At 38.5% G+C, this 22,126-nt stretch overlaps 2 protein-coding genes across 2 annotated transcripts; one reads left to right on the top strand and one right to left on the bottom strand.

Moving 5' to 3' along the window:
* Nucleotides 1-797: 797 nt before the first annotated feature.
* LOC145784821 (beta-1 adrenergic receptor-like) lies at nt 798-12,678 on the bottom strand. The gene is made up of 9 exons (XM_082596662.1): nt 12,553-12,678; nt 10,873-11,001; nt 8,654-8,783; nt 4,771-4,899; nt 3,121-3,260; nt 2,684-2,820; nt 1,660-1,782; nt 1,380-1,506; nt 798-1,161 (listed from the first exon to the last, which is right to left on the bottom strand). The coding sequence occupies exons 1-9, from the start codon at nt 12,582-12,584 to the stop codon at nt 1,038-1,040; spliced, it is 1,071 nt and encodes a 356-aa protein (XP_082452788.1). The 5' UTR covers nt 12,585-12,678; the 3' UTR covers nt 798-1,037.
* Nucleotides 12,679-18,054: 5,376 nt separating this feature from the next.
* Nucleotides 18,055-19,698, top strand: LOC145783919 (uncharacterized). The gene has a single exon (XM_082595680.1). The coding sequence runs from the start codon at nt 18,055-18,057 to the stop codon at nt 19,696-19,698; it is 1,644 nt and encodes a 547-aa protein (XP_082451806.1).
* Nucleotides 19,699-22,126: the final 2,428 nt, after the last annotated feature.

The raw sequence follows: 22,126 nt of genomic DNA, 5'->3' as shown, positions 1-22,126 counted from the left end.
AATGAGTTGTTATTGTTTGTAGCACTAGTTGCAACGTTCATCTGATGAAATTGAAAGTAAAAGCAACAATCAACAGGATGGTTTATTGCTTCACTGACGTTTCGCGCATCATGACAATGCGCATTCTCAGAGCGAATAACATAAAAAATAAAATTTTACAAAGTTATATACTGCAGTGCGATTGAAGGCAAGAAAAAATACCACACACAATATTTTAAAGATTGGCCATCCTGTTTATCATCCTGTTAGAAACGATAATTGTCCTGATGAACACCCACACTTTTCAGTAATATGTGAAGAAAGGGGCGTTCTTCCCGGCTATCAGCACAAGGCTGGGCACTCACTAGTAGGCCTACAGCGAGCAGTTGCGATTCGCTAACCATAACGGTGTAGCTTCCACGCTAGCCATTCAGACCATCCAATCAACAATATGTTTCTCGGCAGCCGATTTGTAGCAAGAATTAACAGCGATAGACTACTGCTCGCTGTAGGCTACTAGTAAGTGCTCAGCCTTGTGCTGATAGCCGGGAAGAACGCCCCTTTCTTCACATGTCCTCTGCCCGGCGCCTGCTGGTTTTGTTGGCTCTTTTCTTTCCACAAAAATAAGAGTTAAACTGACTGGTAAAGCGGCGGTCAAATACATTTGTGGCTAGAATACGGTGCGATACTGATGAGCTTAGCCTCATTCATTTTCGTAGAAAAAAAAATGAAAAAAGCTTAGCCTCATGGGCGAAACACGTGTCTATCGCTGTCAGATCTTGCTACAAATCGGCTGGCGAGAAACATATTTTCAGTAATAAGTTGTTATTGTTGCGGGGGCCACGCAACATTCATTTTCGTAGAACTGCTTTGAGCAAATTTACTATAAGATTACATCACTGTTGTCAGGTAGATCATTATAAGCATTGAATGAATGTTATACTAGTTAGAGATAGATTGATATAGTCTATACAGGGGCTTGTTTAATTGTTATTCTGGTACAGTAGGCTATACAAGGAAGCAATGTTTCACAAAGTCGCAGACATATCGATTTTTAATTAGACATTAGACAATCCTGTTGTAATAAGTGTACGTTGAGTCGTTGAACTTTTGTTCTTCTTACAAGGCATCAAGCTCTTCCAGACAGATTTAAGCAGTTGGATCGTTTCCTTCCTCATTTTGCTTTAAAAACAGAAAAAATAGTGATAGAAATTTCCGTTTCATCAAAAATAATGTTACGATTTGTAAAACCAAAAATATGCTGTAGGCTATAGAAAATTTCCTCTTCCTAAAAAGTTTCCAGAAAATTTCCGGAAAATTTCTTGAAAATATAAATGGTACTTCTATAATAAGTTATGATGGTAACGATTGTAGGCCTATAATACTATGGAAAAAGTTACCTTGATGACACGACATAAAATACCGGATTGAAGCTCTCACTCGCACGGAGAGCTAAATACTCCGAAATTGAGAATCGCCACAACTCTTCTGGTGGAAAAGAAGAACCCAAATTGACAAAGTGATAAGCTGAAAAAGATAAAGTCAGGTCGTCAGATGTTTGCATCGTCACCTAGTTGTTGAAAGAAATCAGATTTTCAGCCATCCAGTTAGAAACATTCTTTTTAATGCATTTTGAAAAAATTAACTCAAGCCGATTTTTTTTAACAAGCATTGACCAACCCGTCCGAGGAATATAACCAACGACAAATGATCCAACAATAAGTCCGAGCTGAAGAAGGATGTGCCGCTCTTTTCGTCTCCGTTTTGCTTCACTTGTATCATCGTCTTGTCTAGTACTATGTCCTTATGAAAAATTAAGAATCGGTTAAGTGATTTTACCAAATACATGTTATGGAACTAGAAAACATTTTTAGATGCTTCTTTTTTTCTGATAGTTAATTGTTTTTAAGTCCATTCAAGCTTTCTCACTGATGACAATGTCAGCTACATATTGTACAATACAAAATTTCCAGTAAGTAGCTTACCGACTACGATTGCATTTATCAGGGCATATTTTTACTAAATGTTGTCTACATAATAGCCTAATAGACTTATCACCCGTCGCTAGTAGTGTTGACAGGGAGCGTCCAGGGGTTAGGGACTTTTGAACTTGGGCTAGGGATGATTTTAGAGGTCTGGAGCCTTACCAAAGGGCCTGGGAACTAGAAAAAGCCACAGTGTATTATTTGGATATAGTGAGTTTTTCGTAGAAGTGTCTTGACTTGGGGCCCGAGGGTCGCATTGGTACCGGACCCAAATTATTTTCTTAACGATTAACGACCCTGCCCATCGCCCCAAGGTTTACTGAAGAATATATTAGAGTGAGCTCAAATTTTTTTCTATTGTGAATAACCTGCGCATTGAATGTTGTAAGTTAAGCTCAGTGGTTGAGCGCCTTACTCAAGATCAAGCAGCGCTGGTTCGGTTTTCGGGTGTGTGCTTGAGCAACACATTTCAGGACTGCTTTCCATTCAGCGCCATCTAGTAGATGGAATAATTCCCCGGCAACAACACTTCAACAAATATAGAAAACTTTTTTCTGTCAATCTTGATAGCCTGGCCTGTGGTTCAAAGCTTCTACAAGATATGCTTGAATGGCCGTGTTTATCTTTCGTCTAGGCCTACCCCTTTTTCAAAATAACAAGGGCTTTTTCTCTCGTCTACGTTTAAACACAATGTAAATTTAAATTAATATCCAACCCACCTTTCAGCTCCTTTCGTTTCTTTCGCATCAAGTAAACCTTCAAAAATATTCCAAACGAGAAGGCAATAACCAACAGAAGAGGAAAGTAAAAGAAAATCGGATAGGCAATTTTTGTATATAGTTGAACTCTCTGAAAACTGAAAAAACAAATTTCCAAAAAAAATCAGTCAGTTTGAAGTGAACGAATAAAACCTGAACAGTGAACAGCCTTTGATCTTTTGCTTGGTATGCAATAATTTTTTTCTTTTATTTTTGTGAATCGACTGGAACGAGCTTACAAAAGCATCAAAGTGTATCGTAGCCTAAGCTAAAAGTCATATTTTAGATTATGGGTCTACAGTCTACACTCTACATGGTTGGTTTACACCAGTCACGTTGAATATTGAAAAAAAAGCAATAATTCAATTAGTTTAAAACTGTTGGTAACAAGCTCGCACCTTGTCGGAGTAAGAGTGCAGGAAGGAAAGTTGGATCCCGGCAAGCCGCTTCCTCTCATCCATTGGTTGACATCAAACCAGAAAAGCAAGGGCACAAATCCACAAGCACAAGTTATCATCCACACAACGCAGATGGATATCTAAGACAAATTGTGTGAGGTAAAGTCGATATTTGGCTGTTGTAGTGTAACTTACTTAAACTACGACAACTTAAAATATCACTCATGTATGGAAGAAGAACAATAGTTACAAATTTTGTAAGAAGTGTGGTAGTTCTAGCATTCTACAGTCCACACCACTTGTCGAGTTCCTCAGCGCACATGGTTGCCAGAGCTCACAGAGGTGTGCAGGAGCCGGAGTTTCGGATTTAAGCCGCTGTCGGATGGAGTGGGAATCTGAAAGTCTCGGCAAAAACAGGAGCCGGAGTGGAAATAGATTATGATTTTACTTTGCCAGTTGATACTTTTAGCGTACAACTATTTATTTCTCTCTACTTAGCGTTGCGCAGTTGTTATTTTTGTGGGGAAAGTGGTGTAACGTGGACCAGTGTGTAATTTGGACCAGTCCTCTAACTCAAAAAATAAAAATCGTTTTGTCAGTATTTTTGAACAGCTTGAAAGAAAAAATAATAATAGCCCGGATGTGAAAAACTCAGCTCATTAGGTTTAGAAACGTGGACGGAAGATTGGAATTTGTGGTTTTGGGTATGCTGATGTTATTTTGGGGAGTTGATTGCTAAGCGCTGAGACGTTATTGGCATGACGTTTGAGTCTGATATGATGTTGGTATTATCTTTAACCTATAAGGAGATGTTGTGCTCAATTACAAGACTTGTAACCAAGTGTGGAAGTCATAGTTGGTAATTTTTAACAGTGCATGACAGTGTGTAATTTGGACCAGTCATCTCACCTATGCAGCATCGCGTCAGTTCAAAATTCCCAAGCTGTAGTGTTAAAACATGTCCATAACAGGCTACCAATAAATATGCTACACAAGTGTCAAAAACCATTGGTCGACAACTTGATCTTCCCGAAAATATTGAAGATCAACTGGTCAAACATGTTTTGGAAATGGAGTGAAGATTTTATGGTTTAGAGGCCATAGATTTAAGAAAGCTTGCATATGACATTGCGTCTGCCAATAATATCAATACCCGCTTTAACAGTGAAAAGGGTCTGGCTGAAAAAGATTGGCTTAAGGGATTCTTGAACCGTCATCCATAAATTTCATTTCGAAGACCTCAAGCAACTTCAGTTGAAATTACATACTCCAATGGTCCAAAATACACACCCCAATGGTCCAAAATACACACCATATGTACAATTTGGACCATTTTTGAACACTTTTTATTGCTTAATTATTCTGTATTTTTTTATTGTATGTGATTTATATTTTCTACACTGGTTTGCAAGTACCTAAACTGTATCTGGGTGAAAAATAATACACATTGACCGGAAGTTGGCTGAGTTGTGCTTATTTTTCTTTAAGGGGTTCAAAATACACACCTTTCCCCTAGATTGCTTCTATGATGTTCATATGTGCCATTTGTAATTAATTTGTAATTGTATCTTTTGCCAGCTTTTAATGTCACTAGCGAGCATTCTTGGTTTTATCAGCATGGTAGGTAGCCTAAATATTAAGCACATTTACTTTTGTTCTTTTGAGTGTAAAAGCGGTGTAGAGATGTGGCCATTGAATGGAGATAAAACGAAAGACGGAAAACATCAAAATGTGGGAGGCAGTGACGTAGGATGTCCAAATGTCACTTCCCCAATATGCCTGCAACATGAAAAAGAATCAAAATAAAAACAAATACGAAAATGGATAGCGATACCTTAAAAGGCCAATATGTTACAAATAACATTCTCAGATAAAACTTGATCAAGTTCACACGTCCTAGCTTTGGTAAGAACACTTTGGCAACATCACGTTTGCACTCATTTGCAAACAAAACTGAAAACTTTCAACTTTCATATCGCTGTGTCACGACTCACGCCCAATCAGTAGGTCTGCCTTTTTTTACAAAGTAGCTTATCACGCCCAATCAGCAGATCGACCTTTTTACAAAAATTCAACGTCTCACGACGTTGAATCAATGTGAAGATACAAGAACCTTGTTTGGTGGCTGGAAACCATACTCAACTATACAAGATAGTCAGGATTGCGCTTCTGACAATTTGATAAGTGGCTTTTGGGCATTCTGTTTCACTTTTTGGTGACTGGTAAATTTAAGTTGAGTTCACTGTTTAGCAGGCTACGACCTTATAGGTCTTGTAGGTCTTACACAGATTAGATCCAAGTATATATACTGAGTTATGATGCCAAATAAGCATAGTAAAAAGTGGCTAAATTAAATCTAAAAAAGATACAACAAAATAGCCTACATGATGTTAAGACAGCTGTTGAAATAAGAACATCCCACGCAAATCAATTAAAAAGCATGGGTGCTTTGGAAACCAAAGTTATCAGCAAAGAACATAAATGACAGTAGGCTACTTCTATACTGAAATTTCCGTTTTTATAATACAGTAGCCTACGTGTTATAGTTGCGACATTTTTAAACTTGAAATGGGAGTTTTGGTGCATTCTCATTTGGCTTGTTCATGCTGTAGCTGGCCTATTTCTCCTGCATGCTCAACCGCACGAAGTTTCGAAACGTTGTATGACTATGGGGCATTGATAACACTAGCCAACAAAAAAACACCTACATTCCATCTCCCTGATATCTTGATGAAATCGCTCCCCTTGGTCGTCACTCAAATCGCCAAGATTATCAGAAAAGTAGTCTAGAATTCTAGATGATTGTGCAGAAAATGAAGTTTGATGCTCATGTAAACAGCAATATTCTGGAGTTTTCTGAGTAAGTTAAACACGAGCTCTTTGTAATTGGATGCCTTTTTATTTCCAAAAAAATTCTTAACAACTTTCACAAAAGCATCCCAGGCACTCAGTTCTTTTTCATTCATGAAAGATGGGAAGTTTGGATCACTGATTAATTTTCTTATTTGAGTCCCGTCAAATATGCTGGCTTTTAACTTTTCAATTGTTTATCCTGGAAATTTTGTGCGAAATAAATATATCTGCAACAATTTCCATCTTTATCGAGTGCTTTTACAAATTGCTTCATTATACCCAAGTTTGCTACGTAAGTTATCTTATCATGAAGGTGAAAAAGCATTACTGTGCTTGCAACACCATCATTATTATTATAGCCTATTAATGTGAAGAGTATAGGTAGCACAATTTTTGATCGTTCCACCAGAGACTTGAGCAATGAGCTTGAGCATTTTTCTTGTTAGAAATCATTTCATTTCTCATAGGTCAATGTTTCCTTTTCCAATGCTGATTTCTTGCCTTGCTGTCCCACAAACAGAGAAAACAAGGAAACGTTGTGTATCAATATCAACCTTGCATTCCAAGCAGACATCCAACCATTTCAAATCAATGCAAAAGTTCAATTGTGTTCATAATATGATTTTTTTTCCAAAACAAATTTGACTTCGTTATACTTTTCTTTGAGAGTTGTTGAATGTTCAAGTGGAAACATTTCCATTATGCAGTAAAACACATTTTAGACTTCGTTTACAGCTGTCAATAAAAAGTCGCCAATCTTGAGGATTTTATTCTGCTACACCAAACTTTTTAAGAAGACCTTCCACATCAGTATAGTATACAATATCATTTTTTTTGAAAAAAATAGGGCAAAAATTAGACATGGCGTTTCCGATGAAAAGTTATTACAGTATCTGGTTCAAAAAATTTTTTTTCTTTGAGTCATGAAGCCAGTAACTCAGAAGATTTCTTTGATAAATTTAAATCCCTCGCCAAGTCATTGAGTTCTCCCTGAGAAAAAAGTTGACAAGGTAATATAGCAGGAGGAATTTCGATTTCAGCAAGGGTGGAATCGCTATCAGTGGAAGCTTGCTCGTCTTCGCTGTCAGGAAGTAAATCCAATTGTGGCAACCCTTCAAAATCAGAAACAGGAAGTTCTTTTCTGTGTAACACTGGCCTGATTGCTGAAGCTAGGTTTGGATATTGCAAGGAAGTCCTATTTTTTTGTTTATGCGTTTTACGTTTACTGCACAAAAATAGCAGTCGCTATTATGATCTTTGGTTCACGCCACACCATTGGAATAGCAAACCTTAATTCTTTTCTTCTTTTGTTCGTCCATTGACGTAAATGTTCTTTGCAAATGTTGCAAACAATGTGGGGAGCCCAAGACTTATCTTGATCCTTCAACTTCACTTTAAAGCAATCAAGATAAGCACGCTCTACAAAATCATCGATTGTTTTTCTGATAGGCTATTTATAGTGTGTAATCACCACAGATGTAGCCGAAAATATTTGTGTTATTAAGCAACATTTCCTAGATGTTGTAGCCATAAGCGCACTAGATCCCACCCCCCCCAAAAAAGCACCATTATGCTGTCTTGATTTGCACCTACTAGCATTTAACACAGCAAACAATTGTCTTGGCTTTGTCTGCTTTCATTGTTTGTTTTAGAATGTAATGCAAGAGTGATAATTAAGTTTGAAATCCCATAATGACAGCATTAAAATTATTGTGTTTGTGCTACTTTGCAAGGCAATTGTGAAAAAGTCAAAATCACTGTAACTTAAAAAGTTGACCTGACGGAAAAAAAACTGATTGCATTTTCGGAATCGGCGCCTCAAAGTTAGTCTAAATCAGTTAAAAACTGCTGGCACCAAAAAATATGTCGGCCAGTGAAAAATTATTAAATTATAATTTAATATTTTTTCACTGGCCGACATATTATTGATAATTGATAGTGCAATTGATTGATTGATAGGCTAATTATCAATCAATCGATTATAGCCTAATCGAGATGAGGCAAGTCTGAATAGAATTCGGAAGACGACGGAAAATCAAATTCAAATTTTAACGTTGTCGAAAAAAGTAACGCTGCCAAAATACCGACCATGCCAAAGTAAAAGTATTTCAATAGATTGAGTTTCGCTTTTAGCAGCATGATCGTTGCTTACTTCACAATGTAGATATTAACGACCCGTTTTAGCCTGACGCTACGAGTTTGCTGTGGTAATAGCGAATTGCACTAGCTCTCGGAAAACATTTTCCACGTCATGTGTTATGACGTATAGTGAGTCAGTGAATCGTTCTTTAATGCGGCTCTTTTGTTTGGCTTGAGAGTTGAGGCTGCTGTCTGTCGAGTTTCTGTGTTGTTAGGCGTTATTGCTGTGAAATGACTCACTGACTTCAACACCATACGTCATAGCACATGACCAGGGAACTGTGTTCCGAAAGCTGGTGCACTTCGCTATTAGCCTACCACACTGAACTCGTAGTATCAGGCTAAAACAGGTCGTTAATATCTACATTGTGATGTAAAAGTATTTCGTTACTTGCACTCCATAATGGATTTACAGCCACAGTAGTTGTATGGACACGGTACTAAAAACGATTTCGGGACAAAAAGCGGTTCAGTGCTGACCACATTTAGGTGCATGAAATGTAACGATGTGGCAAAGACTATAAAGCTAACTCCAACTTACTGTGCACAAAAATCTGGGCCAATTCCAATAACTGAATCCCCAAGTAATTCGATAAACGGCAAGAGGACTGATAAGAGCTGACACGAGATCAGAGACGCTCAGACTTAGAATGAGCAAATAAAATGTTGTCCTGAGCAAAAGACAAAATAGCATTGGAATCGGTAACCGTAGATGTTGCTTAACCAAATTGTAACCTAGTGCGAACGTTAAAGATTATTGGGTTTCATGACCAAACACTGGGAAATAGGGGAAGGTGGGGTTAGTTGAGTCATGTTTCAGATTTTTCCTTATATTTTTTTACCTATTGTAGATACACCTATGAAACTCTAAGTGAAACAAAGGTAATGAAGTATGCTTGCTACTACCTATTTATCAAAATGCTATCTCATGTTTAATTGCCATTTTTATTACCTCAAACATAGAGCACCGTTTGACTCAACCAACCCCGCAGGCAGGGTTAGTTGAGTCAGTGGGTGGGGTTAGTTGAGGCGCAATGGCATTCATGAGGTGCATAACTTTTTGGGTTTATATTGAGCACCGCCCCTATCTGGCACCTCTGATCTATACCATCAATGAACGTTTATTGTATTCAGGAGTGGGGAATAACCTACTTTGTACTGTGGGCCACAAAAATTATTAACAATACCAGGCAGGCCACATGGCCCCAAATTCGCCCGATTCCACAGTCTTTCCCTGAAAAAAGAGTCTTTACTGCAACCAGACCCAAATTTTCCTCGGTTATTTTACCCGACTTTATGTCGTTTCTCTAAGAAAACAAAAATAGGTCTTTGCCGCAACCAGGCCCTAATTTCTCTCGATTTCGCCCTACCGGTACTTCATGCCATTTCTCTAAAAAAAGTCGTCATACCGCCTAGACCCAAATTTCACACATTCTATTGAAATTAGTGGCGTGAAATCTAATACTTTTCATGCTTTTTCCGAGGGCCACATTGTATTGCTTTGCGAACCAAATTTGGCAAAATTGGAAGTAGGCCTATTTCCATCGGAGACACATAAGTGGTCTCTGAACTAGCTGAATTCCGAGCAAAAGTTACACTGGAACAAGCTTGATGTGCAGCTCTAATATTGGCGTGTTTCGAAGGTTGCGGACAACTGATCCGTGTGTTCATTGATTTCTGAAGCACAGTTTTCAGCTTGAATCCCAACAGGTAGCCTAACTCTAAAGGTCGGTTGGTCATTTCTGTTGGAGCAAATCTATGTCAGTGAAAATGTCTCTGTACACAGGATATTATCCCTGTTGTCTCAAAACCGGCAGCAATATTTTTGTGGGAAAAAGCATTTTCATAGACTTGGTTTGTAATGCCAGCCACATTATATAGGCTATACTACAAACCTTTCCAGGATTATTTATTTGCCAGGAACTCAATGCTCTGTTGTAGTAGGCCTTAAACGGGCCATACACAGCCCTGTCCAAAGGCTGTAATTAATGAGATGTGTGAGGGTGTAAAACTAAACAGAAAAGTAGGCCTAATGGATAATTTTAATCAAATAATAGCTCATTTTGTCCAAGTAATTTTATAATGCACGTTTAGCAATTCAAATTCAGAAGTAAGATTTCAGCAGCCTGAAACTTGAGGTAGGATTAGTTGAGTCACTGCCTCAACTAGCCCTGCAGCTATTGACTCAACCAACCCCAATCCTTCCTCGTGAAAATTATTGAACATATGACCTATACGTAAAGCTTTATCGGTCTTCCACAAATGTACTATGCTTAAGATAGCTATAAACTATATGAAACTTTGACGCTATCTTCGTTTACGCCTAGCATAGCTTCAGCATCCCAATCAACTTTGAGCTGAAAATATTTACTTTTTAGTCCAAAAAATGGCATTTTGGTGACTGTATAACCTGTATAACTTGCACGGCTGCTAAAGCAAGATGGACGCAGTTACCCATAATGCTTATTGTTTCTAGCAATTAATCTTCACGAAGTCATGCTTGGTTAGTCAGAAAACAATGGTGACTCAACTAACCCACTGACTCAACTAACACCACCTTCCCCTAGCTAGGCCGGAGCTATAGAGGGTCTTGGTCTCTTGGGTGTTGGGTCTCTCTCTTCTGGTAGCCTTGGGTCGGATGGAAAATTAGAAATGTTATTACCCGTGTGTTTGAACAAATTCCATCGTAGCCTACTAGACTACAATATTACTAAAGTAGTTAACATAATAATTAGCCCAAACAACCTTCCTGATATTTACTTCACAAGAGATGAAGTTGCAATAACAGTAATTGCGATAATGTTAGTAATGGTTCCCAAGGCACATAACGTCATCACTAAAGAAACCGCTGTGACACCCTCAGTTGTTTTGAAAGGCAATTGGAAATTTCTGAAACACAAGTGCACCGATTGTGTTCTTTCTTGTATAATGCAGTAAGAATAATTCAGATAATCAAGTGGTGACATCATAGATTTAATATAAAATTTAACGTGAGCTTTGTCGCTAAAACGACCTTAGCAGTTATAGAGCGACAATAAATAAACCATTGCATTATTATTATCAACAGCCAGTTGTGCAATAATGCTACACTTGAGCGACGTGGGTGTAACAGGCAACCATGATCTTGTGAAATAAGCAGTGTAGCCGACAAGAGCAAACATTTGGCAAACAGGGTTGCTAAAATGTCACAAATTATTGAAGATGTAGATCTACTTTTACTACGGTAGTGGAATAAAAAATTAAATATTTAATTTGTAACTGCACGGTGTACAGTTAACAAGCAAAGAATAATCCACTTTGTTTTAACATAGTTGCAGGGTGGGATTTGAACCCACGCCATTGAATTGACGGAATTCCGCATAAAATGATGGTTTGTGTTTTTCGCTTAAGTTTCAAATTATTAAGTTATGTGCAACGCAAAGCGTGCACTAGAGATAAGGCTAGCCAAACGAATTCTCTGTTCCATTGCTCTGCTACTTCTTTCGTGAGGGAAAGGATTATTCAGATTTCAGAGCAAGTGATGGAAAGCCAGGTGGGTGCCGCCTCGTAAATGGGACATTCAAGAACAACATATAGTCAGCAGTTTGTTCCTCCGCGCCGCACTCGCAGGCCGATGAGGGAGCCAAACCCTACTTGTTCATATTGGAAAAAAGCAGCCGACTCCCGTTCGAATTCTATTGAGCTTGACCCAAGTCGGCCGGGGCGCAAAATTTTTTTCCCACGAACTTTCTGTCTCATTTGCATATTTCTGTAAATGTAGCCAGTACTGGTTACCGCGCGGCGCTTAACTGTTTTTACTGATTCATTTTTTTTGCGAGGTTTTCAAAGTTAGGAGCCAATTTTTGCCCTCCAGGTCCAAATCTAAACATTAAACTTGAAAAGACGTAGCCTGGAGACATAGGCTACCTAGTTTAGTCAAGTTTAAAAAGGTTTGGAAAAGAAATTGATTCTGATCACTCTATTCAATTCAATTCAATTTATTTTTCTTTCAAATTTTTTTAAAAGTAGGATTTTCCGAATTCTTTAAGAATTACCCCTAACCCTAAGAATTAACCTTAACCTAACCCTACTTTCTCTGAAAAGTTTTTGTGCACCGCAAAAATTAATTTAAAGAAAAAAGAAATCGACTTCGATGGGCGTCGAACCATTAACCTCATGGTCATAAGGCACGAGATGAAACCACTGAAAGTAAACATGCCAACGAATAGGTATTTGCATTCACACGGTGTTAATACAAACTCTATGCGAAGTAACAGAAAGTTTAGGGAAAAAAATTTTGCTGCCGGGGCAGGTCCATACCAGGGGGGGGGGGGAGCGCCACCGGGTAAGGTATAAAATCATGGACATTGCTCTGCTAATAAGCTTAAAAAAAACATGATTATAATTTGCCATTTACCTTTGGCATTTAGGTTACATTTACCTAGGCTAACTTATACTTACCCTGACGCATTTGTTGATATTGTTGAATTCATTTTTGTTGAACGCCTTGTTTAAAATTGGCTATTCTCAAAAGCAACTCAGGTTACACAACTAAACCGGGTGCAAGCCAAAGTTTAATAACAACAAATATTGTAGGTATTTTGTAGGGACTATAAATCCCTGGTATTTTGGAAGATTTGGCAACGGTGAGTCCTTTACAGGCTGCGAAACAATGAAAACAGTAAAAGTTGAGGCCCAAAACAGCAAATACATTGACATAAGAGATAGGCTAGCCTACTCCGCAAAAAATTTAACAAATTTTATCTAGTTTTGGTTGCTTTTGCTCATTTTGTTACCCAATAGCCTATAGGCGAAACTACTGTGTTTTCATTTAAAACGCAAACGCTACTTTGTGCTCCTTTGAATTCACCAAATTAAAAACTTTTTGCAGAAGTTGAAGTTACAGTACAAGGTTTGGTTTAGAATTAAAGTTAAATTTCAAATTTTTTTTTTTTTTAAACCACAGGAATAATCTTGCATGGTGTTGTAGATTATAGGCTTTCAGGAAAATTTCAAAACTTATCCGAGATATGACAATCGTTGCCAGTAGCGTAGCCATGAATTTTGAAAGGGGGGGGGGGGTGACGACCCAGCGGCGGGGGGTCTGGAGGGCCTCCCCCAGAAAATTTTGAAAAATTACTTTGAATTTGGTGCATTCTGAGAGCATTTTCAACAAAAATGTGGGTATGAATATTCCTGTAAAATGGTGCTGTCCGTTGGCATAGCAAAAGGATAAGATCATGTTTTCTTCGGCATTTTTCGGAAATAAAGCTATAAGTCTCTTTGTTTTCTTGTTGCTAATTCCTGGCTGAGATGTTTGAATGTTTGGTATTGGCAAAACTCGCTCTTTTAATGCAGTTTTGTTTAAAATTAGGCATTTTTTTTTAGACTGAAAGCATCATTCTCAAGCATAAAGAGACTGAAACCATCATTCTCAGTATCGTGACGTCACACGAGTGCCAAAGGAGGGGTTGTAACCCCGCTAAGCCCACCCCCTTGGCTACGCCACTGATCCTTGCTTATACCTATGTAGATCAGTGCATCCTCTGCCTAGCTTATTGCCGTGTTTTTCAACCTTTTATGAGCCGCGGAACAATTTTGTGCATTAACATAATTTGGGCCAAGTACAAGGATAATTTGGGCCAGGTACCAACAGTGGCAACAGTGGGGGAAGCGATTGCCCACCTAAAACCCAGAAAAGTAACTTTTTGACGTGTATTTGCAAGGTCGGATTAATGTAGACTTACATATCATTATGTTTTTCTGAAATTGCCCCCACCCAAGATTACTTACTAGTTCCACCCTGGGTACAAATAATATTTTCAGGTCCCACAACAAGACACCTCTAAGTAAAAGTACACTACTGTATATCCAAAGAACACGCGGTAGTTTCTTTAAGTTCTTGGGCCCTTTGGAAAGGTTACGAGCCCCTAAAATCATCAAGGCCCGGTCCAAAAGTAACCCCTGCCAACGTTACTGGTCGTACGTATCGGGTACGGTAATAATTATAATCTTGTATTGTAAGCGGTTTTAACCTGACGTTACATTTAAGTGCTGACTTGATGGAAAGTTTCCATATTTTAAAAACAGGAACTTTATTTAGCTGACCGAAAAATAAATTTTTCTGTTCTGTTATTTCTAAAAATATTGTGAAATATATTTATGGGCATGGTTTTTCCATGTAAAAATAAATGTAGGGCCTTGTAGGCTGCTGCTAAAATCTTTTAAATTTAACATTGCCACTAATATGGTGGTGGTTTGATTGATTGAACCTGGTAACTTAGTTAGGACCACAGCGATCTGAATACATAAGTGATTCAACATTGCAACTGCGCTAAAGCTCTTGCACTGTAACCATGAGTGACTCCCTTCCGTGCTGCTTTTACTGTGACAGGCAGAACTAATATAGCCTAAGCTTATTTGAACTTCCTTAAAGTTATTGGTTAATGCAGCATAACTCTGTCTATTCTACAGGAAGATTGTTTTTGTCTGGTTTGTTACGTTGCTGCAACATTATTTTTTTCTCGACCTCATTGCTTAACATTCTGGCAATGACACCATTTGTTGCAGCAAACGTTGCCTGCTTTCTGAATAGCCCATCAGCCTACTTGTTTACGTAAGCTACTTGCATGTCAGTTTGGATTATTCGGTTGTTGTTTTCACTAGATTGCGTAAATAAACACCACTAATGTTGCTAACTATAGCGTTGCCTACTCTTTATTGAAATGGTGCGGCTAAACAGGTGGGCGCTAATGTGGCATTTTCACACCTTCATCAATCCATATAGACCTATAGGCAGTGCTGTGTTCGAGGGTATACGGCGGTATACGCAGTGTATTCTCTGCTTTTTCGAGCAGCTGTGGTATACCCTCTGGTTTTCCAAAGAGACTGCTTATGCTATCCTTACTGATTCTTGACAACTACTAACTAACTACTTAACCATTTGAGGACCAATGGTACCTGGGTGTACCATGAACTTAATTCCGTACTCGTATAATTTTGATGTTGATAATTCATGTTATGGTAGAATAAAGATTAGTATTTTGTAAGTTGTGTATTATTTATCATTTTGGAAAATCTGACAGTATACCCTGTGCTTTTTTTTACAAATACAGCACTGCCTATAGGTTACTATAAACCATTAAAAGACGTTGTAGCCTACCTGTAATGTTTGAAATTGTAAATTTCTGCATTGCAATTGTTTTTTTGTCTGGTAATACCTAATTGATATAACATAATTGCTAAGTTAATTACAAATTTTACACAAAACATGGCTAGCCTTGGAAAAAAATGGTTTCCTATTTGTACCTACGTAAACATAACTTTCGAAGAGGTTTTTCATGCGTTGTTGTAACCCACTTGTAACACCGCAGATGTCTAAGCATAAATGTCAGATGAATTTGCGTAGGTATAGGTTACACCAGGTAGGAAGAAGATTTAGAGTGTGGACGGAAAGGCAAAGAAGCTCTTCTAGCCTGCAACTACCTTATGGCCATAGGCTAGCCTTCAAATCAGCATAACAATTTTGAAGAACCCTATGTTGCTTGCGAATATCAAGAGGAATATCGTAGCAGTGCCGGTCTTTGGGGTGTGCAAACGGTACGATCGCACAGGGCCCGCAAATTAGGGGGCCCGAAATTTACTCAGAAAATGCAGTAATTTCTTCAAACAAACTGCAACTTTATTTCCGAAAAATGCCAAGGAAAACATGATCTTATCTTTTGCAATGCCACCGAACAGCACCATTTTACAGTAGGTATTCATACCCAAATTTTTGTTGAACATGCTCTCAGAATGCACCAAATTCAAAGCACATAATACAATTCAAAGTAGCTTAATTTTTCAAAACCTCCTCCTTCCCCTTTCAAAATACTTATAGCTACGCTACTGAATTAGATCATTGTCAATGGGGCCCGCAAAGCATATTCCGCACAGGGCCCGAAATACCCTAAGACCGGCACTGATCTTAGGCTACCACATAGGGTCAGACTAGCCAAACATACCACAAATTTAAAATTGCAAGCTTCAACCCTGAAATATTTCCAAATGAATCCACTTACCTTGTTTTTCTACCAGGTCGCGTCACAAACTACACATTAGCAACAGTGGTTATAGGCACCCGACTCAAGAACAAACGGCGCAGGTTCGGCTCTCGGGGCGTGCGCATGAGCAACGCATTTCGGGACTGCTTTCCATTCAGCAGAACCTAGTGAATGGAATAATTCCCTGACAACAACACTTCAACATAACCGAAAACTTTACTCTGTCAACCTCGATACCGGGCCTGCGCCAGTGGTTCAAACCCTCTGGCCTACACAAGTAGGCTATGCAAAACTACCAGGATAAGAAGCTTTCCCAGTCCGAAGATAAAATCAATCAAACAGTAGTCTAGGCGTATAGACTTTTATGGAGTGCAATAAGCATCAATAGGCTACGACTTTTTTTTAATCCTAACCTTTTTCGCTTATGCACAGTTCGACATTTGGCTTATTCGAAATAATACAATTTTATTTAACAAAAAGTAATTTCAAAAAAAAAAAAAGATTAAGACAATGATAAAATTGAAAACCGAATTCTGCACGCTTAGGCATATAGGGGGCTGGCTACCTAGCTCGACCAACGTAGCCCACTAATTCAAGGACATTCTCAATAAAACTTGCTTGGACTCCTTAGTCGATCGTCTGATCTTTTGAAACATCGTCATTGTTGTAACCGAGCTACGTTAAAGCATTTATATTTAACCAGTACATTCTGAGTCAGTAGTTGATCACAATAAAAAAATTTGAGGTAGTAGGCTATTGCAAAATCTTTTCTTCTCACGCAATACAAACTTTTGAGGATTGTTTAAAGTGACCAAGACTTACTTAATCAGCACACATGACCATTGCTATAATTACCCCATTCGATAATGTTAAAGTACAGCAACATAAGCAGTATTTTAGTTTTCCTTTGTCTAAAAAGATCCCATGCTGAAGCCAACAAGTAGCCTAAGCTTTCACGGAAAAGGTTTAACGTTGAAGGGCATTTGACAACTGTAAAATACCTATTAAAACAGCTTACGAGCTTTCAAGTAGGCCTACGCTAGGCTAACTTCTGTTTGTCTTCCCAAAATGGAAGCGAATGCGTGGAAAAATATCAAAGTCAGTGAAGTGTAACCGCTCTCATGTAGCCTATATTCGCATTGATCATGACGGCAACTGTGGATTAGCCATTGCTTGGTCGCAGCCTACTGGGTTTATTCAAGGAGATTAAACCTTGAAACCAACGGATGACTTTCGTAAACACAAGGCATATGCCGTGCTATCTATGCTTCTCTCCTCGCGACCAACCCCACTGGGCAAGCGGTTGAGTCCAGTAATCTCTGGCATTGACCGTAAATGAGTTTGACGTTGATATCAATCACATCACACCAAGTTGCCGCAAGCTCAACATTCACCAAGATCGTAATTTTTCACTTTGGCCTAGTCCTTAGGTGTAAACACAGTGAGATCACATAGCCTGGCTGAATATCCAAACTATTTCAGACTCACAGCAGCGTTGGCCCACGCAAGAGATGCAAGGTAATCGCTTTTGTTACAATACTTTCTACTTGAACATTGGCTTATTCCTATAAAATGAAGTTTAAAATCCAGTTAAGCCAATTCGATTGTCGATAAAACAGCAATGCTCACATAGCCTAATTAGCAGTGTAGTGTATTGAAATGTGATTATTATGTTATGCTTATGACCGGTTACCAGATTATCTTTTGGCAACCCTGGCAAGTAACCCGGAGGTACATTCTGTTGTCAGTAATTAATCAAAGTAGAAGTGCATGTTATTTCTGTATATAATACACCAGTAAACAGACAGAATATGACATTTGGCGACGAGGAAAATATTTAAATCTGTAGCCTATTAGTTCAAGAGGTCCAAGCAGACATTGAATTGTTCTTATCGTGTTGTCCAAACTACTAGTGAGCATCATGAATGGAGCTGCAGTTACCTGCGAGGTGTCAGCTGTATTACCCTTTGATGTCAATGGTGATGCACAAAGCCAGGGACAACGTTGGAAGCGATGGAAACGGGCGTTTTCATTGTATATCACTGGAAAAGGTGTCACCAGTGATGAACAAAAACAGGCTCTGCTGCTGCACACTACTGGTGTGGATGTGCAAGAAATTTATTTTTCTTTGGTTCCAGACAATGAAGGTAAAGCTCTTCAAGAGACTTTAACATTGTTGGATGATCATTTTCTTCCTAAGGCTAATGTACCTTTTGAACGCCATGTTTTTAGGCAATTGATGCAAAGACATGATGAGCCGGTGAACAAATTTGTTTGCAGACTGCGACAACAAGCAGCTATGTGTGAATTTGGTGATTCATTGGATACCCAACTTCGTGATCAAGTAATTGATAAATGTCATTCCAATCATTTACGACGAAAGTTTTTGGAAAAAGGAGATGTGCAGTTAAATGATATATTAGCTATTGCTAGAGCACATGAAGCAGTTAATTCACAGGTTAAGATGATAGAAAGAAAATCATTAGAACCAAGCATGCAGCATGAAGTAAATTCAGTTCCTGTACAAAGAAAGAGTAACATTAAGTCAAAACAGGGAAAAGACACACAAGAGTGTTTTGCATGTGGATTATTTGGTCATTTCAAACTTGACAGGCAGTGCCCTGCAAGAGGGAAGAAGTGTCACAAATGTGGAAATCTGGGACATTTTCAAAAGAAATGCAGATCAAAAGTAAGGAATACAACACAATTTTATCAACAAAGAAATGCAAAATCTAAAACCTTTTTAAAATCTAATGCCAATCAAATAGATAATTCAGGATTGGGTGAAAATGAATTTGGAGCATCAACTAATGTCTTTTCAATGAAAAGTTCAACACATGGGCTGTGCAGTGTAAGTTTAAACATTGGTGGTGTGTCTGTGGGAGACATGTTAGTTGATTCCGGTGCATCATGCAACATTGTGAACAAGCAAATTTGGGAATGGCTGAAGACATGTAATATTAATGCAACAACAAGGAAATCTGCTAAAACATTGTACGCGTATGGAAGTAAGAAGCCAATTCCAACATTAGGAACATTTACAGCAAAAGTTGAATCAAAAGTTACACAAAAAGTATGTGTTGCTGACTTTGTGGTAGCAGATACCGATGGACACAGACTATTGGGCAAAGACACCGCAGAGACTTTAGGTTTGTTGCATGTTGGTCCAATACATGTAAATGGTGTTAAATCTGGTGCTAATAATGTTGAACCTCAAGTTGATAATGACATTGTGTCTAAGTATGATGGTTTATTTACTGGTGTTGGCTTGTTAAAAGATTATGAGTTAAAATTGCATATTGATGATTCTCTTAAGCCAGTAGCTCAACCTGTTCGAAGAATACCATTTCCGATGAGAGAAAAGGTAGATGTAAAGTTAAATGAACTGCTTGATGCTGATATTATAGAAGAAGTCCCAGAAGGACCATCAAGTTGGATCTCTCCATTGGTAGTCATACCTAAGAGTGATGGTGACATTCGCATTTGTGTTGATATGCGACAAGCCAATCAGGCTATAGTTAGAGAGAGACATCCAATTCCCACTGTTGTATCAACTCAATGGTAGTACTGTTTTCAGTAAGTTGGATTTAAAATGGGGCTTTCATCAGATAATGTTGGATGAAACGAGCCGCCATATTACAACATTTGTTACACATCGAGGTCTATACAGATATAAAAGGCTAATGTTTGGACTGAGTTCTGCTCCTGAAAAATATCAGAAAATTATTTGGGATTTATTGAAGAACTGCGATGGTGTTGCTAACATTGCAGATGACTTTGCCATTTATGGAAAAGACAGGACAGAACATGACAGTCGATTACATGTGGTACTGGAAAAGTTGTTAAAATCTGGATTGACTTTGAATAAAACAAAATGTCAGTTTAGAATGTCAAAGCTTACATTTTTTGGACATGACTTGCACCAACAAGGGGTAAGTCCCAGTGCAGAGAAAATTGCAGCTATTCAAAAAGCACAACCTCCAACTTCAGCTAGTGAAGTCAGATCATTCATGGGTTTTGTTCAGTTTTCAGCTAAGTTTATCCCAAATTTAGCAACCATTGCAAGGCCTATACTAGACTTGACCAAAAAGACTGCAAAGTTTCAATGGCATAAAGCACACCAAGATGCATTTTTGAAATTAAAAACAGTGATCACAAAGGCTGATACATTGGCATATTATCGGAATGACTGCAAGACAAGAATCGTGACAGATGCATCTCCAGTTGGTCTAGGTGCTGTGTTGACTCAGTTACAAGATGGAGTGTGGAGAGTCATTTCTTATGCATCTCGAAGTTTGTCAGATGTGGAAAAGAAGTACAGCCAAACGGAAAAAGGAGCTCTAGGGTTGGTTTGGTCTTGTGAAAGATTCAATTTGCATGTATTTGGAAGACATTTTGAACTTGAAACAGATCATAAGCCCCTGCAATACATTTACACGAAGAAATCAAGACCATCAGCAAGAATAGAACGCTGGGTATTGCGTTTACAATCGTTTGATTTTAGTGTTATCTATCGTCCAGGGAAAACTAACATTGCTGATGCATTGTCAAGGCTAAATAAAGAGCCCTATGAAGAAAGCAGAGATTTAAAAGAACCTTATGATTATGTGAGATCTATTGTTCTTCAAAGTATGCCAGTCGCTTTATCTACAGAAGAACTTGAACAAGAATCAGCTGCTGATCCATAGTTGTCAGAAATTAGGGACTATATTCATTCAGGAAATTGGTCCAAGTGTACAGACACAAGCTTTTTGCATGTAAAAAATGAACTGTGTACATATGGAAACTTGTTGCTCAGAGGGACAAGACTCGTTATACCTGCTACATTGCGTGAAAAGGTGCTCAATTTGGCACACGAGGGTCACCAAGGCATTGTCAAGACAAAGAATCGATTACGCACAAAGGTGTGGTGGCCAAAGATCGATGCTGATGCAGAAAAGATGTGTAAACTTTGTCACGGATGTCAAGTCACCAGCGACTTTTGCAGACCAGAACCAATTGCTCGGGTATTGCCACCAAGTGGGCCTTGGCAAGATTGTGCGGCAGATATTCTTGGTCCATTACCAAGTGGTGAGAACATTTTAGTAGTGGTAGATTACTTTAGTCGTTTTTACGAAATTGCAATCTTGAAATCAATCACAAGTGAAAAATTGATTCAAGCGATTCTGCCCATGTTTTCAAGGTTTGGAGTACCTTACTCATTGCGAACTGATAATGGTCCACAATTTGTATCGAATGATTTTGAGAATTTTCTAGAAGAACATGGAGTAATACACCGCAAAACAACACCATTATGGCCTCAAGCAAACGGTGAGGTGGAACGACAAAATCGAACATTGTTAAAGGCAATCAAAGTTGCTCAAGTTGAAAAGAAAGATTGGCGGTATGAGATCAACAAATTTCTAATGGCATATCGTTCAACTCCGCAAGTTTCTACAGGTTCTACTCCTTATTATATGATGTTTCGCAGAGAAATGAAGTATAAATTACCTGAACTGTGCCGAGAACCTCAGATCTTTGATGAAGGGATTCGAGACAGAGACTGGAAGGGTAAAATAGACGGTAAACTATATACTGACTTTAAGCGACGTGCTGTCGACTCAGATATTCGGGTTGGAGATGAAGTTTTGGTTAAAAGTCAAAAATCAAATAAACTTTCTGCAAATTTTGATAGCGCTACCCAACAGGTAGTTAGAAAGGAAAGGGGGGAAGTGACAGTACAAAACAATGAAGGGGTTTAATTGACACGAAATTCGTCGTTGTTTAAGAAATTGCACACCAGTGATGAAATGTAAACTCACCTCCTGCGGACATGACCTTGAACGCTGATTCGAATGAGTCCTCAATACCTGTACGTACTCGTCCGACACGTAATGTCAGTAAACCTGCTCGCTTTAACGATTATGTAACTTGAAGTGACTAGAATGCAGACTTGTATGCCTATGATTCCTTTTGTTCTTTCGTTATAAAGACTAGCTCTGAAACGCATGTCT

This window comes from Aplidium turbinatum, chromosome 15 (genome assembly GCF_918807975.1).
Source record: "Aplidium turbinatum chromosome 15, kaAplTurb1.1, whole genome shotgun sequence".
Taxonomy (NCBI): domain Eukaryota; kingdom Metazoa; phylum Chordata; class Ascidiacea; order Aplousobranchia; family Polyclinidae; genus Aplidium; species Aplidium turbinatum.
Note: the sequence above shows the minus strand (reverse complement) of the source record. Positions and strands in the feature narration are given on the sequence as shown.